General features: G+C 61.5%; 1 protein-coding gene across 8 annotated transcripts in view; it reads right to left on the minus strand.

Annotated features, from left to right (window-relative positions):
* Nucleotides 1–13,766, minus strand: part of MCF2L (MCF.2 cell line derived transforming sequence like) — a 95,057-nt gene that overhangs the window by 15,559 nt on the left and 65,732 nt on the right. For all 8 annotated transcript variants that reach the window (XM_035003032.1, XM_035003033.1, XM_035003028.1 and 5 more), the window contains exons 5-16: nt 12,146–12,265; nt 9,683–9,799; nt 9,061–9,210; nt 8,318–8,442; nt 7,193–7,307; nt 3,605–3,724; nt 3,155–3,346; nt 2,588–2,779; nt 1,962–2,121; nt 1,279–1,349; nt 1,031–1,107; nt 470–536 (exon numbers count right to left, since the gene is read on the minus strand). In XM_035003032.1, the coding sequence (XP_034858923.1) occupies nt 470–536; nt 1,031–1,107; nt 1,279–1,349; nt 1,962–2,121; nt 2,588–2,779; nt 3,155–3,346; nt 3,605–3,724; nt 7,193–7,307; nt 8,318–8,442; nt 9,061–9,210; nt 9,683–9,799; nt 12,146–12,265 (1,506 nt within the window). The remainder of the gene's footprint in view (nt 1–469; nt 537–1,030; nt 1,108–1,278; nt 1,350–1,961; nt 2,122–2,587; nt 2,780–3,154; nt 3,347–3,604; nt 3,725–7,192; nt 7,308–8,317; nt 8,443–9,060; nt 9,211–9,682; nt 9,800–12,145; nt 12,266–13,766) is intronic.

Raw genomic sequence — 13,766 nt, forward strand, 5'->3', positions numbered from 1 at the left:
CGGGGTCAGCCACGCTCAGGGACAGCCACACTCCAGGGTCAGCCACGCTCCCAGGTCAGCCACACTCCAGGTCAGCCACGCTCCCGGGGTCAGCCACGCTCCCGGGGTCAGCCACACTCTGTGGTCAGCCACGCTCCCAGGGTCACCCACACTCCGGGTCAGCCACGTTCCCGGGGTCAGCCACGCTCGGGGTCAGCCACATTCCTGGGTCAGCCATGCTCTTGGGCTCAGCCACACTCCGGGTCAGCCACGCTCTGGGTCAGCCACGCTCTCTTCTTTGCTGCTGGAGTAGGTTCCTGTGCAGATGCACCTACGTCTCCTTGTTCCTGGTCCCACTGATGGACACGTGAGTTGTTTCCAGCTTAGGGCCGTCTGAGTAAAGCTGCCACCCTCCTCTCATGCTCTGTATGTGGGGTGAGCCAGATCACAGGCTCCCGGGGTGCCCCCGCCACCCCTGGCACAGGCTCACCTCCAGGACACAGAGCAGCTCCTCCACGTAGACCCGTTCCGTGTCCAAGAGCTCGTTCATCACATGCCTGTGAGCAGAGAGGGGTTAGGGCAGGAAGGGGTGCAGACAGAAGACCCCCAGAGCGGGGGTGGGCATGGGAAGAGGAGGGGGTCAAGAAAGAGAAGCGGCACAAGGAGGCACCAGGGGGCCGCCAGGGGTGGTGAGCACTGCTACACACCCGTCTCTGGGGAATCACACAGGCTCGTCACCTGGGGCTTGAGGAAGGGGGGACACAAGCCATTTCAAATCATCGAAATCCTGCCTGCGGATCCAGGGACAAAAGGCTTTTCTAGGAAAAACCAGCTTTGTCTTGGCTGTGGACGTGGACTCGCCAAATGGACAGACGCATGCCCGCCTGCACGCAGCGTGGCGCATGCCCGTGTGTGTGCTCCCTGATGCCCGCTTTGCGGTGGACACTGACAGATCCCACCAACTCGGGCCTGCTGATGTTCAGACTCCCCGTGGCCAAAGGCTGAGATCTGAGACGGTTGCACTTGCCGTCTCTGGGCCAGAGCCACTCACCTCCGCAAGATGGCCAGGCTTTCCTCCTCATCCCCCGTGGAGCTGCTCCGGCCCTGCCGGCTCTCACTCATCTCGCTCTGCGGAGAGAAGAGCATGCGGTGCAGACACGAGAAGGTGCAGCCCTACGCCTGACTCCGAGGAGCCCAACCTCACTCCCCACTGGGGAGGGATCGGAGGTCCCACGGCACAGGCAGGGCGGGACTGCGAGGAGAGCCGCTGCGCGGGGGCGGCCTGGACGGCGGCCTCACCTTGGCCCTCCTGTAGGGCCCTCTCCGGAGCGCGCTGCCCTCAGAACTGTTCTCAGAGCCTCTCCGGCTGCCTGGTTTGGAAAGAAATGAAGAAGGGAGGTGTGGCTTCGTATCTCACTGCCTGGAGGGGAACTACGACACCTGGGAGCGTACGGTTGTAGGAACAGGAGCAAGCCCCCTGCCCACGCCCGACGGGGAGGAAAGCAGAGGAAACGTGGAGCAGAGGAGGGCGGGTGGGAGCCCCGGGAGGGAACATGGAGCCCGTGCACACACATGTGGGACCCGGACACCACTGGGCTGGGGGGTAAGGTCTCCTCTGACGGATGCCCCATGCTGTGGAGGGGGAAGCCGGCTCTCCAGGGTCTCAGCAGCTTACAACACACTTGCCAAATCCCTGAGGTGGATGGCAGGCAGACGCCGCCGCAGAAGGGGCTCTGGGAAATGGTGTGGCCACCTGCTCGGCCTCCGAGGAGGAAAACACGAGAGACCGGGGCCGCTGGGGGCTTTGGGCTGCGGTCGGAGAACTATTTTGGCAACAGCACTGAGGAAGATAGGCTGGGGCAGAGACCGGAGTCAGGGAAGAGCCCCTTGACGGCTAGTGGATGGCACATACCGGCCGTGTGCCGATAAAACTTTATTTACAAGGGCCCACCGTGGCCTGGAAGGACGGTGACGGCACATACCTGGGGAGGGGCAGGGCGATTTTGTGAGCGCCTCTGGCCGGGGGGCCACGGGCTGCACGGGCCGCGTCTGCTTGGCTGCCAGCTTCTTCAGGCTTGCCTGTCTCCGGTGGAACATCTCCTCCATGCCCTCTTGCTTCTGGAAGACTTTCTGCACGTGCTCCTGAAGGGACAGGGTATACAAACTCGTGAGCAAGAGACACCACCAATTTCAGAAGCACACCCTCCGTTGAGCTTGGGACACAGCCCCATGGCGGCCACATGGCAATCCCGCACTCCTGCCCTTGCTGCGGTCGGAAGAGGTGGGACCCCCGTGGGATGGGGGACTGGAGGCTGAGAGGCCGCCACAGGTCTGCAGGCCCCTGGAGGAAGGGTGCGGACAGCTGGCTGGGCGGGAGTGGGGCACTGGGCCAGGGCCGTATGCAGCAGGACTCGCAGGAGGGGGCCCCCAGCAGGGGCTGCTCCTCGCAGGACCCTGGGGGCAGGGAGACTGCCCTGGGAGGGAGATGCTGCTGGAAGGGACGCTGAGCCCCATGACTGCCCAGGATGCTCTAAGAGGTCAAGCCGGGATTCTTCCACACACCCCAGAGCAACTTCCCGCCGTCAGCACAGGGCCCGGCTCCGCTTACCATCAGGTCTTTGGTGAGGATAGACTCATAGTCCTGGTAAATTTTATTGAGCTCCTGGATCTTATTTTCTGCACCAGTCTCCAGGAATTTCTCGATTTCCTGCAGGGCCGCCTCCGCGCCGTCCTGGGACTGGCACTTGTCCACAGGCTGCGAGGCTAGCAGGTAGATCCCCTCATCACACCACCTCATGGACTGGGGCAGGGAGAGGGGGGCGCCGTCAGAGGCCGTGTCTTGGCGTGTCTGGTAGGCATGCTCTGCCCGGGCCCCGCCGGCCGCCCCACCCGCCGCCGGCCGCCGCCATGCTCTGGGAATCTCTGGGCTCGACTGTGCGGCGCCCGGAAGCCACGCACACCGCCCAGACGGACTCGTTCACGCAGAGAAAGTGCAGGGAATTAGCCGGCTTTGGCCCTTGTGGCAAGGGAATTCTAGAAAACGGCAGCCGTGACTGGCTGGGCTCAAGAGAGGCCCACAGACCACAGGGCGTGGGCCAGCTTCCAGCCCGTGCCTGCGGTCCGTGGGGAGAGAGCGGGCCACGCGGGAGCAGGAGGGCGAGGACGGGGGTCTTACTGCTTCCAGGAGGCCGTGCAGCTCCAGGGACTTGCTGAGCAGCCCCCTCCGCCTCTCCACCTCGGCCGCAGACCTCTCACAGAGGTGCTGGAGCTCGTGGCACTTGGGGCGGATGGAGTCCACAGCGTAGTGCTTGCTGTCAATGAGCTTCTCGCCCTCCAGTGCCAGGGCGCGGGCCCGCTCCACAGAGGCCTGTGGGGACAGTGCCCAGGCACCCGGCTCAGCTTAGGTTGTGAGCGCGAGCAGCGTGTGGTTTCTGGGAGGGATCCGTGGGGGTGGGAATGAGACTGGGAGGGGTCGGTGGCTGGGGCCGTGCGGCCTCCACTCGTGACGTCCCCCCCTGATGGCAAGAGAGCCCCCTTCCCGTGCCTTCCTAAGTGATGCCATGGTGTCGTGAGCACCACCCGCAGGCTGTCCCCTGCCCACACCAGCCCACGTCCCAGGCCTTACGCTCGACTTCTCCTCAAAGCTGGTGAGGTCCTTCAGGAGGTGCTCTGCGTGCGCCAGGCTGTTGCCCACATCGGTGAAGGTTGCTATCTTCTGGGCCAGTGTGTCTAAGGAGGCTTTGACCTGAAACACAGGAGGGGCAGGAAGGCCCGGGCCCATGTCAGCTATGGAGGCACGGCCCAAAGCAGGAAGGGAGGGAGGAGAGAGGAGCCAGGTCCTTCTCAGGAAACAGGGCAGAGGGACACATCCTCAGAAGTCTTACAGCCTACCGGACGGCTGTCATGGTGGTGAGAACACGCCTTCCTTCTAAGACCGGGAACAAGGCAAGGATGTGCACTCTCACCACATAGCCAGTGCAAGATGGCGAAATGCACGCATGCACACATAAAAACACAAACAACCCAGAGACTTACAGATGGAAAAGGAAAGAATCAAGCTGTCCCTGTTTGCACGAGACCTCATCATCTATGCAGAAAATCCCCCAAACCCTACAAAACAACTAACAGAGTAAGTGAGTTCAGCAAGGTTTCAGGAAGCAAGATAAACATACAAAAATCAGTTGTATTTCTAGGTATAGCAATGAATACATGGACACCAAAATTAAAAACACCATCTACAGTTGCTTAAAAATGAAATATTCGAGTGTAAATCAAACAGAACACATACTAAACTGGTTTGCTGAAAACTGCAGAACATTGATGAGAAAGATCTAAGTAAAAGGTGTGACAGACATGTTTTGTTGATTAACTGCAAGACTCAATGTAGGAAAGATGTTGACTCTCCCCCAAATATAGATTTAGTACAGTTCCTATCAAAACAGCCGCAAAACTTTATAGATCTAGAAAGATTTTTTGCAGAAAGGCAAAGGAACTGGAGAACCTAAAATGATTTGGGGACAAAGAGGCGGTGGGAGGACCGGTCCACCTGATTTCAAGACTTAGTGCACGGCCCCAACCAGCACTGTGTGGGGTCGATGGACGGACGGGACGCACACCTGGAAGCAGACCCAAATGGATATGCCTCACTGACTTTTGACAAAAGGGGGAAAGCAGTCCAACGGAGAACAGGAATCCTTTGTGATAAACGCTGCCAGAGCCCCTGGACGGACACCCAGAGAGACTAAAAACTGAACCGTGACTGGATTCTCACCCCACACAAGAGCTAACTCAAAATGGATCAGGGCTTAAACCTAAAACTGTAAGACTTTCAGCAAGAAAAGCCCAGGAAAACATACTTGGGACCCAGGATTTAGGATGGACGCCAAAAGTATGATCCTTAAAAGAAAAAATTGATAAACTGGACTTTCTCAAAATGAAAACATGTGAAGTGTTAAACCGTGGCCTCCCTGCACCCCAGAACCCTAATTATTCAGCAGTAACAAGAGTGAACTTGCAACACCTGCATTGATTCTGCGGCATGAAGAGAGCCAGGCCCAGAAGGCTACATATGTATGACCCCATTCTAGAACATTCTTGAAATGACAGCATATGGAAACAGAGCAGATCAGTGGTTGCCAGGGGTTCAGGAGGGGAAGGATGGCTGGGGAGGGGTTCAGCAGGGGGAGGGGTGGGGGCTCAGCAGGGCAAAGGGAGGGGCAGAAGGGGACGTGGGCTCAGGAGGGCAGGGGTGGGTGGGTGGGGTGGGAGGGAATCGTGTCTACAAGAGGGAAACCCGGGTCTGTGTTGGGGCGGGATGTTCCGTGTGCTGACCGCGTGGTTCTGGCCGCAGCTGGCTAGAGGGTAGGTGAGGTCTGGCTGGATTCTTTCACAACTGTCCTCAAGTCTACAGCTATCCGTAAGTGTCGTTTGTCGTGTCTGGTGGGCCCTCCTCAGCGCCCCCGGAGGAGGTCAGGCAGGACCATCTTCTCTGCTCCCACGGTTCGCACAGGCGGGGTTACCTCTCTGGTCCCAACCAGGGAGGCTGGTCCCCTGCATGCCGAGCTCCTGCACATGCTCAGTGCTACTGAACCAATCCCGTGTTCCCGAAACGGTGACATTTCAGGACTCTGGGGGGACCGGAACGCTTGCTTCTGCTCCCCTGGCCCTTACCCACGGCCTTGGGACGGCGTTCACGCTGGACTCGGGGTTGTTACTTGCTTCTCGTGCATTTGGAAGCCCCCACCCCACCTTGACCAGAAGGACCAGGAGAAACATCATGGGGCAGGACGAGGGCACATGGACGGCTCAGCGCGCTCACGCGCATAAATAAGTGATCAACGGCTTCTGTTGAGTCCTGTCGAGACCTCTGACCCCACGGCTGTGTGTCAGCCCCGTGTGTCACCGCCAGGCGTCACCCCGCGTGTCACCCTGGCGCGTCACCCCAGCGCGTCACCCCCGTGTCACCCCAGCGTGTCACCCCTGCGTGTCAGCCCCGTGTGTCACCGCCAGGCGTCACCCCGCGTGTCACCCCGCGCGTCACCCCCATGCGTCACCCCGCGTGTCACCCCCGCGCGTCACCCCCGTGTGTCACCCCTGCGTGTCAGCCCCACGTGTCACCTCCAGGCGTCACCCCGCGTGTCACCCTGGTGCATCACCCCGGCGCGTCACCCTCGTGTGTCACCCCGGCGTGTCACCCCTGTGTGTCAGCCCCGCCTGTCACCTCCAGGCGTCACCCTGCGCGTCACCCCGCACGTCACCCCGCGCGCGTCACCCCCGCGCGTCACCCCGCGCGTCAGCCCCGCGTGTCACCGCCAGGCGTCACCCCGCATCACCCCCGCGCGTCACCCCGGCGCATCACCCCTGCGTGTCAGCCCCACGTGTCACCGCCAGGTGTCACCCCGCGTGTCACTCCCACGCGTCACCTCACGCGTCACCCCAGCATGTCACCCCGGCGTGTCACCCCCGCGTGTCACCCCGGCGTGTCAGCCCCGCGTGTCACCGCCAGGCGTCACCCTGCACGTCACCCCCACGCGTCACCCTGCGTGTCACCCCCGTGTGTCACCCCGGCGTGTCACCCCTGTGTGTCAGCCCCGCGTGTCACCGCCAGGCGTCACCCCGCGTGTCACCCCCATGTGTCACCCCGCACGTCACCCCACACGTCACCCCGCGTGTCACTCCCACGCGTCACCCCCGTGTGTCACCCCGACGTGTCACCCCTGCGTGTCAGCCCCGCGTGTCACCGCCAGGCGTCACCCCGTGTGTCACCCCCACGTGTCACCCCACACGTCACCCCGCGTGTCACCCCTGCGTGTCAGCCCCGCGTGTCACCCCCACGCGTCACCCCGCGCATCACCCCCGCGCATCACCCCACAATCCCTGAGCTATGGAGCCCAGTGTGGCTGTTGCTCTCAGTTCAGGGCACCTGGGACGTGCGAGCCGGCACAGGACAGATGCCCACTGGGCGAGGGGGTGTCCAGATGGCTCCTGGACTCGGCCGCGAGGAACGCAGGGAAGTGCACGCCCATGGCAGAGAGTGGAACCTGCGTGGGCAACGACTCCCTGGCCACACGCTTCAAGGTCTGGTCCCACGGGGTCTCGCAGCTCCGTGTGGCGGACGGAGACCTGGGCAGCTCGGCCCCAAGCGGCGGGTGGACCTGGGCCGCCTCGCGGCTTCCTGCGCCCACGGCCAGCTGCCCCCGCTCCGGCCACTCACCTCCCGAAAGTCCTGCTCAAAATGCCGAAGCTGCAGACACTGTTGGAGTTTCTGCTGATGCTTTGCCCAGAACTCATCGAAGGCAGCCTCGGTCTCGCTCAGCTGGGCCAGGAGCCTGGGGAGAGGAGAGGCTCTGTCTGCGCGGGTGTGGGGCGCGGGGTGCGGGGTGCGGGCTCCGGCTCCGCGGCCTGCCCACACCATCGCCACCTCTCTCCGGCGCTGGACGCGGGATTCGCAGGGCCAGCTGTGCCCGCGGGAGAGGCACAGCAGGGGTGACCCCACCGGGCCGCCGCCCGCACACCTCATCGCACTGGGCCACGCCAACGCCCATCGGGAGCCCGGGGCAAAGGGTTGGGCTGAGCGTGTTACCAGCTGAGAGGGCAGCGGTCTGGGCTTCTCACTTCTAAGTTCGGGGATGAAGGGTGCAGTGAGCCGCCACCATTCACTGACCCCGCTCCCAGGCCAGAACGCCTGCCAGATGCCCATGGGTGTTAGCCCGTCAGCCCTGGGGTCAGCTCCAGCCCCCTCTGTTCATGACTCCACACCTGCATGGGGCCCCCTGAGGCCGCCCCCCATCCCTGGCACAGCACCCCGGCCATGTAAACTGCATGTAAGAGTCCGCCTGGGTCTGTGCCTGGGTCAGCCCGTGGTGGGCTGGGTGTCGCCCGCAGGCCGTCCGGCTGCTGGGTTCCCGTGCACGCCTTGTCCCCCGCCAAGGGCCGGGCCTGTGCGTGGGGCTGTGGGTGTTCCGGGGTGCTGGGGCCAGTCCGCACAGGCGGCTGGAGCTCAAAGAGGATGTGCACGTTGTCCTCTTTCCAGGAAGGACAGCATCCCTGGGTCTCGAAGGCACAAGCCAGCCCGGTGGGCGGAGACAGGTGGGTGCGGAAGCATTAGGGCTCCACAGCCTGCAGGACCGGTCAGCACCAGCTCCCTTAAGCATCCCCCGTGCTGGCAGAAAAGAACCTTCGCTCTAAGACAGCTTCCTCCCCGGAACAGCTGCTTTCTTTGGGGTTTGGAAGACAAGCGTGTCAGCAGTAAGGACTCGCAGTCCCCTTGCTTCCCGTTAGGATGAGGACCTGGGGGCCCCTGTGTCCTCTGTTGCTCTGGCCTCAGCTCGGGCCTCACCTCTGCACAGTGGTCTGGTTATCCAGCTGGTCCTGGTTTAGGCTCTGCTCCCCGCCCTTGGCCAGCGGCTCCCTGATGTTCTCCAGGATGCTCTGCCCCTCGTCCAGTGCCGACCTCATGTCCTCCTGTGGGGACAGCGCGTGCCTGGCACCCCGGGCTCACTCCCACCTCCTCCTTAGAGCTGCCGAAGGACGGCAGGTGTCTGGAGACTCCTCTGCTGTGGCCAGGGCGCGGCTAGGGCTACGGTTGCCTGGGGCAGCGGGAGCAGGGAAGACACCAACAGGAAACCAGACCTCTAGGTGCCTGCTTCCGCGGTGTCCTCACTGCCAGGAGCGAAGGGAGTGTGGGCTTCTGGGGGTGGGGCCAGCCCTGACCCCAAGCCACACCCCGCCCAGCTCAGGCTCCCCGGGAGTGTGGCTGGCTAGCGTACAGACCGATGCAGTCCCCTGGGTCAGCCCACAGTCCCCCACCTGCTGTCTGGGAACTGCGGGCAGACATCCTGCCCTGCTTGTGCTAACAAGCAGCAGACGCTCATGGCCAGTGGCCCGGCCGTCTGGACGCCCGGGAGCCGCTCAGAGGGAGGCTGCTCTCAGACCCTGCGGCACTCAGGCCACTTTCAAGAAGGAGCACTTTCCGTCCTCGGAGAGCTCGCCGGCTCACTGGCACGAAAACACGCCTGTGACGTGGCCTCAGCTCGGTTTTGCCCGATGCCCGTCCCCGTCCCGCACAGAAGCCACGCGTACCTTCGCTCTGTCCTTCTTCTCCGTATGCGCGCAGAGCACCAAGCTCGTCGACTGCACGTCGTTGGGCAGCTCCGTTTCGGCCAGCTCGGTCCCGAAGGACTGTAGCATCTGAGCTGTCTGCTTAACCATGAGGGCGAAACCTTCGATCGCCTTGGGAAGAAGGAAAACACCCTCACCGAGCTGTGCACGCGTGCATCCTCCTGCCGCCCGGAAAGCAGGCGTCCGGTGCGGAGCGCATGGCCATGCTCGGGGCGGGGGCAGGGCAGTGCCCAGCCAGCTCCTGAGCCCCACGACTCCTCCAGAAGCGTACCGGGCACCGTCTATGCGGGATCTCATCAGCTAGAGTCACTCTGTGCTCCGTCTCTCCCCCACCCAGGGGCTTTCCTTTCTGTTCTGTCTCTGAGCCCAGAGAAAACCACTCCCGAACTTATTACTCATGTTGTTTCTTTAGATGACTGAGGTCCACTGAGACCATCTCCTCATTCTTGGGGAACAGAACTGAGGTACTGGGAACATGTCTTTGGAAAAGGCAGCATCGTCATGCAAAAGCCATTCAGCCGATCAAGTCGGGATCAGGGGGACCCACAGCACACGCCGTGTGCGGCCGGCCCGGAGGACTCACTGTGCGGTGAGACAGCCACCTGGTGTGGCTGTAATCCAGGGTCCCACCCAGGTCCTCGGTCAGCTGGGACTTGTCGATGTAACCGTGTAATTCTGGTACTGAGCTCAGCATTATGACCTGGAGGGGGAAAGAAGCCGCCCCCATAAAGAGACCACCCGGCGGACCAGGAGCGACGCTCTCCCGCTGGTCCCTAATGGTGGCTGCGCGGGCAGGAGGCGTCTGGCTTTGGACCCTGGCTTAACTCCCAGCTCTACCACTTCCAGGCTGGTCGACCTTCTCTCTGTGCCCCAGCGTGAAATGGGCCTGCGATGACTGATCTCGGCATTGAAGGCAGGCGTTCGAGCCCCGACAAGAGCTGGGCACACAGCCAGCACCAGGCGTCCCACAGGTGCGCTTGGCTCCCGGGCGGGGGAGCTCCTGGCAGCAACCGAGCAGCACTCTGACTCGAAAGGACATCGTTTTGTCCCTATGCCCACGGAAACCCGGTGGGCTCATCACAGGTGCCCTTCCGTGGGACCCAGGAAGCGCTGCACACAGGCTTGTCTATCTCTCTTGCCCTTTCCGGGACATTCTGTCCATGAGTTCTGGGTAAAGACATAGCCTTTGCTTGGTAAGCCGTCGGACAGACGCTATAAAACAGGTCTTGAGAGGTTTAGGCCAAATGGTATCGGACACCATCTTGTGTATTATTGAACGCCATATTGGTTTAATCGCCCAGGAGGTTCTGTCCCCAGGGGATGCCTGACGCCATCTGGAGATGTTTCTGATCGTCATGATGTGGGGGTGCTGCTGAATCCCACCCCTGCAGGACAGCCCCACCACAGAGGATAATGCAGCCCAAACCGTCCACAGGCCGCTGAGATCCTGCGAGCCATGGCCTTCAAGCAGAAGAGGCTGAAACGTCCCAGAGGTGGGCAGCAGACTCAGCAGAGAGGATTCTCTGCCCCTCCAGCAGAAAGCCCCGTCTCTCGACCCGCATGACCAAAGCCTGGCCACCTTCCTCATGACTTCTGCATCTCACCTAAACCCTGCACACGCTCCACGTACGTTTACTCGTGACAGAAAAGGTGTAGGGACCGTTTCTCTTAACGTTCTCTGTCCAGCACGAGGTCAGCACACAGCACCAACACCGGACATGTTGCTAAAGTGAACGCGTTTTAACAACGGCATTCTTGAGAGGATGTTTTCTACGCTTTTAAAGGGTTATCTAAAATGGATCGGCACACTGAAGAGCCAGCGATGATTTTGAGAACTCACTGGGGATTTGGCCCAATAGTGCCATTTGCAGGGGAGACCACCACCCTTAGGACAGACCCTGTCTGGTTTCCTCGGACGCGTCTGTGTCGAGACCTTGCTAACGAGGTTCACTTGCCCCTTGTAGGGCAAGGCTGGACACCCGGGTGTCACGAGGCTGGAGGAGCCTGGGCACTGGTGGCTTTCATGCTGGGACACCACCGTGAGCGGTGTCTCGGTGGTTTTGTCCTTGCCCATCCCCAGGAAACGGGCCATCAGAAATAAAAGCATCCAGGCCTGCAAACAGTGAGTGCACTGGTGTCCCCAAGACCCCGAAGCCCACGGTTTAGGGCTGCCGAGTGCGACTTGCTCTCGAGCCGGGGACGCCTCACTCACGTCCCCTGACTGTGCAGAGCGCCCGGCATCTTGTACACCGAGGAGCGGGTATAGACCTCACGGACAACCACCGCCACAGACCCTCAGGTTGGCCAAAGCGATCTGGTAGATACTGTCGGGAGCTTACGAGGCTCCTGGGACTGGCCCCGTACGTTCTCGTCCTCTTTGCAACAGAGAACAAGTGATTTCCCGGAGAACAAATGCACCTGGGGGGGTGCTGCCTGGCGGCCCCCTGCCCCATGCTGCTCCCAGAGGAGCTGGTGAGACTCGAGCAGGCTTCACGGGAAACAGGCTTCCTGGCGGCACCTGTCTAAGGGACCCTACACGGCCTCATGTTCTCAAGGATGGGGGCTGGCGGCAGGGAGTGCCCTCTCGGGGCCGCCGGGGCCGCGGAGCAGGAGATGAGGCAGGGCCACCCACCCGCTGGATGCTCCCTCTGCAGGCCTGGGGACACTGGCCCCGTTCCCCTGGCCCCTGGCTTGTCCCCGGGGACTGGTTGTTCCTCACTCGGAGGCTGACGATGGCTCTCAGCCTGCTGGGCTCTCTTGTTCTTCGGCCTGACCCTCGCTCGGCGAGAATGTTCTAGACTCGCGGCTCTCACACCTGCACCTCCACAGCGACCCGTACCCGTCCGAGGCCCAGTGTAGACACGCACTTCCCGGGAGCAGAAAGGAGGGAAGGGCCGTGTGAGAGGACAGCAGTTCCTGATGGGTTCGCGCGGTCTGTGCGCCCGCCTGCCGGGGGTGCGCCCTGAGAGTTTCCGTTATCGAGCGTGGGCCCAGAGTGCATGACTCCCACTCAGTCCGCCCTGCAGAGCGACCAGGACGTACTCACCGGCACCTTCATCTTGAAGTCATCTCTATTGAATTTGAACGCGAGGTCAGAGAGAGTCCTTTGGAAAAACCCCGTTGGGCGCAGAACCAGGACGAGCTGGAGGTTTGCTGGGAAGGACGCCTGCAAGAGAACAGAAGGGCCGTGGGCAGACGTGTGTCTGGGCACGGGGTCCTCGCACGCCTGCAGCTGATGGCGTGGTCTGGACGGGGAGGACGTCATGCCGGAACAGAAGTGGCTGCTGACACCAGGCTCTGTAGAGACAGCCTCCTTCTTAAAAGAAAAGGAGAAGGTCACGCTGCCGGGGCAAGCATGCGATGTGGGTTATCAACTGTAAAATCAAAAGCTTATGACACTTGTTCCAGGCTGCATGGCATCCCCCCAAATTCACATGTCAAGTCCAAACCCCAGTGCCTCAGGATGTGATTTGGAGACACGGTCTTTACAGAGTCGACCAAGTTTACATGAGGTCATTACTGAGGCCCCTAAGCCTATCTGCCTGGTCCTTACGGAAGGGAGACTCTTGGGCATGGACACCCAGGGAGACGCCGCGTGTGAAGACAGGAGACACGTCTACCAGCTAAGGAGTGCCAGGGATCGCCAGAAACCTCCAGAAGCGGGGGAAGGGACAGCTTCTGCCTCGCGGCCCCAGGACCAACCTCGGACCTCCAGCTCCAGACCATGGGGCAGTGGCTCAGGCGTTTCCAGCCCCCCACTCTGTGGGCGCTTTGGGAGGACAGCCCCAGGGAACCAAGACACTTGTCAAATAAAAACAGAGCCATAGAGACACATAGACGTATTCCTAAAACAAAGATAGAAGAAAGCTCACACCCCAGTGGACACGCCTTTAGATAGTTACATGAATATATTCGGCTACCAGCTCTGCTTACAAGGTGCGTGACCTCGGGCAACTTGCCTCCCCTGTGCCTGTTTCCCCATTTGTAACACAGGGACAAAAAGTGTCTTCCCAACGCACACTCGTAACGCACACGCAGCATGCCGTCCTTGCACGAACCCTCAAAAACGAGGCATGACAGATACTTAGTAAAAGCCTATTCTAGGCGCCGATTATTCCTAGATGCTGATTTCCGGGGAGAGCCCATTACTAAAAGAAGACATTCTGAAGGAACGGAGTTTGATTTCTGGGTAACTGGGCGGAATGCAGCTGAAACATGATATATAGCAAAGATCGGCACAGCCCGAAATGGACAAAGGAGCACGGAGCGGGGCGGGAGACCCCAGCTTGCCCAGAGAGCCTGCTGGGAAGCTGTGCCCGCCGCGCTCCCTGCAGCCCACACACCCGAGCGTCTCAGCGTCTTCACCGTCCACCCGCCGATGGACGCTCCGGCTGCGGCCACACCCGGGGCCCCTCACATCCACCCTAATCTGGGCAGGACTGGCGCACGTGAGCCCCAGGCTCCCGGCCTTCTGCCCCTGGCCCGCCCCGTCTCGGCAGGCGTCCTCGGGAACAGACACACCGCCAGTCTTTGTGAGGCCCCGGCAGCAGGCCCCCGACGGCATGTGTGCCCCGGGGAGCAGTCACTGCCTGGTGTGGCCCCCTCCCTGAGTGTGAACCACCACTAAGCAGGTGCCGCCCCTGGATGGCCCTCAGCCCTGGGGCCCC

Source organism: Mirounga leonina, unplaced genomic scaffold (genome assembly GCF_011800145.1).
Source record: "Mirounga leonina isolate KUSES-001 unplaced genomic scaffold, KU_Mleo_1.0 Mir_127, whole genome shotgun sequence".
Lineage (NCBI taxonomy): Eukaryota > Metazoa > Chordata > Mammalia > Carnivora > Phocidae > Mirounga > Mirounga leonina.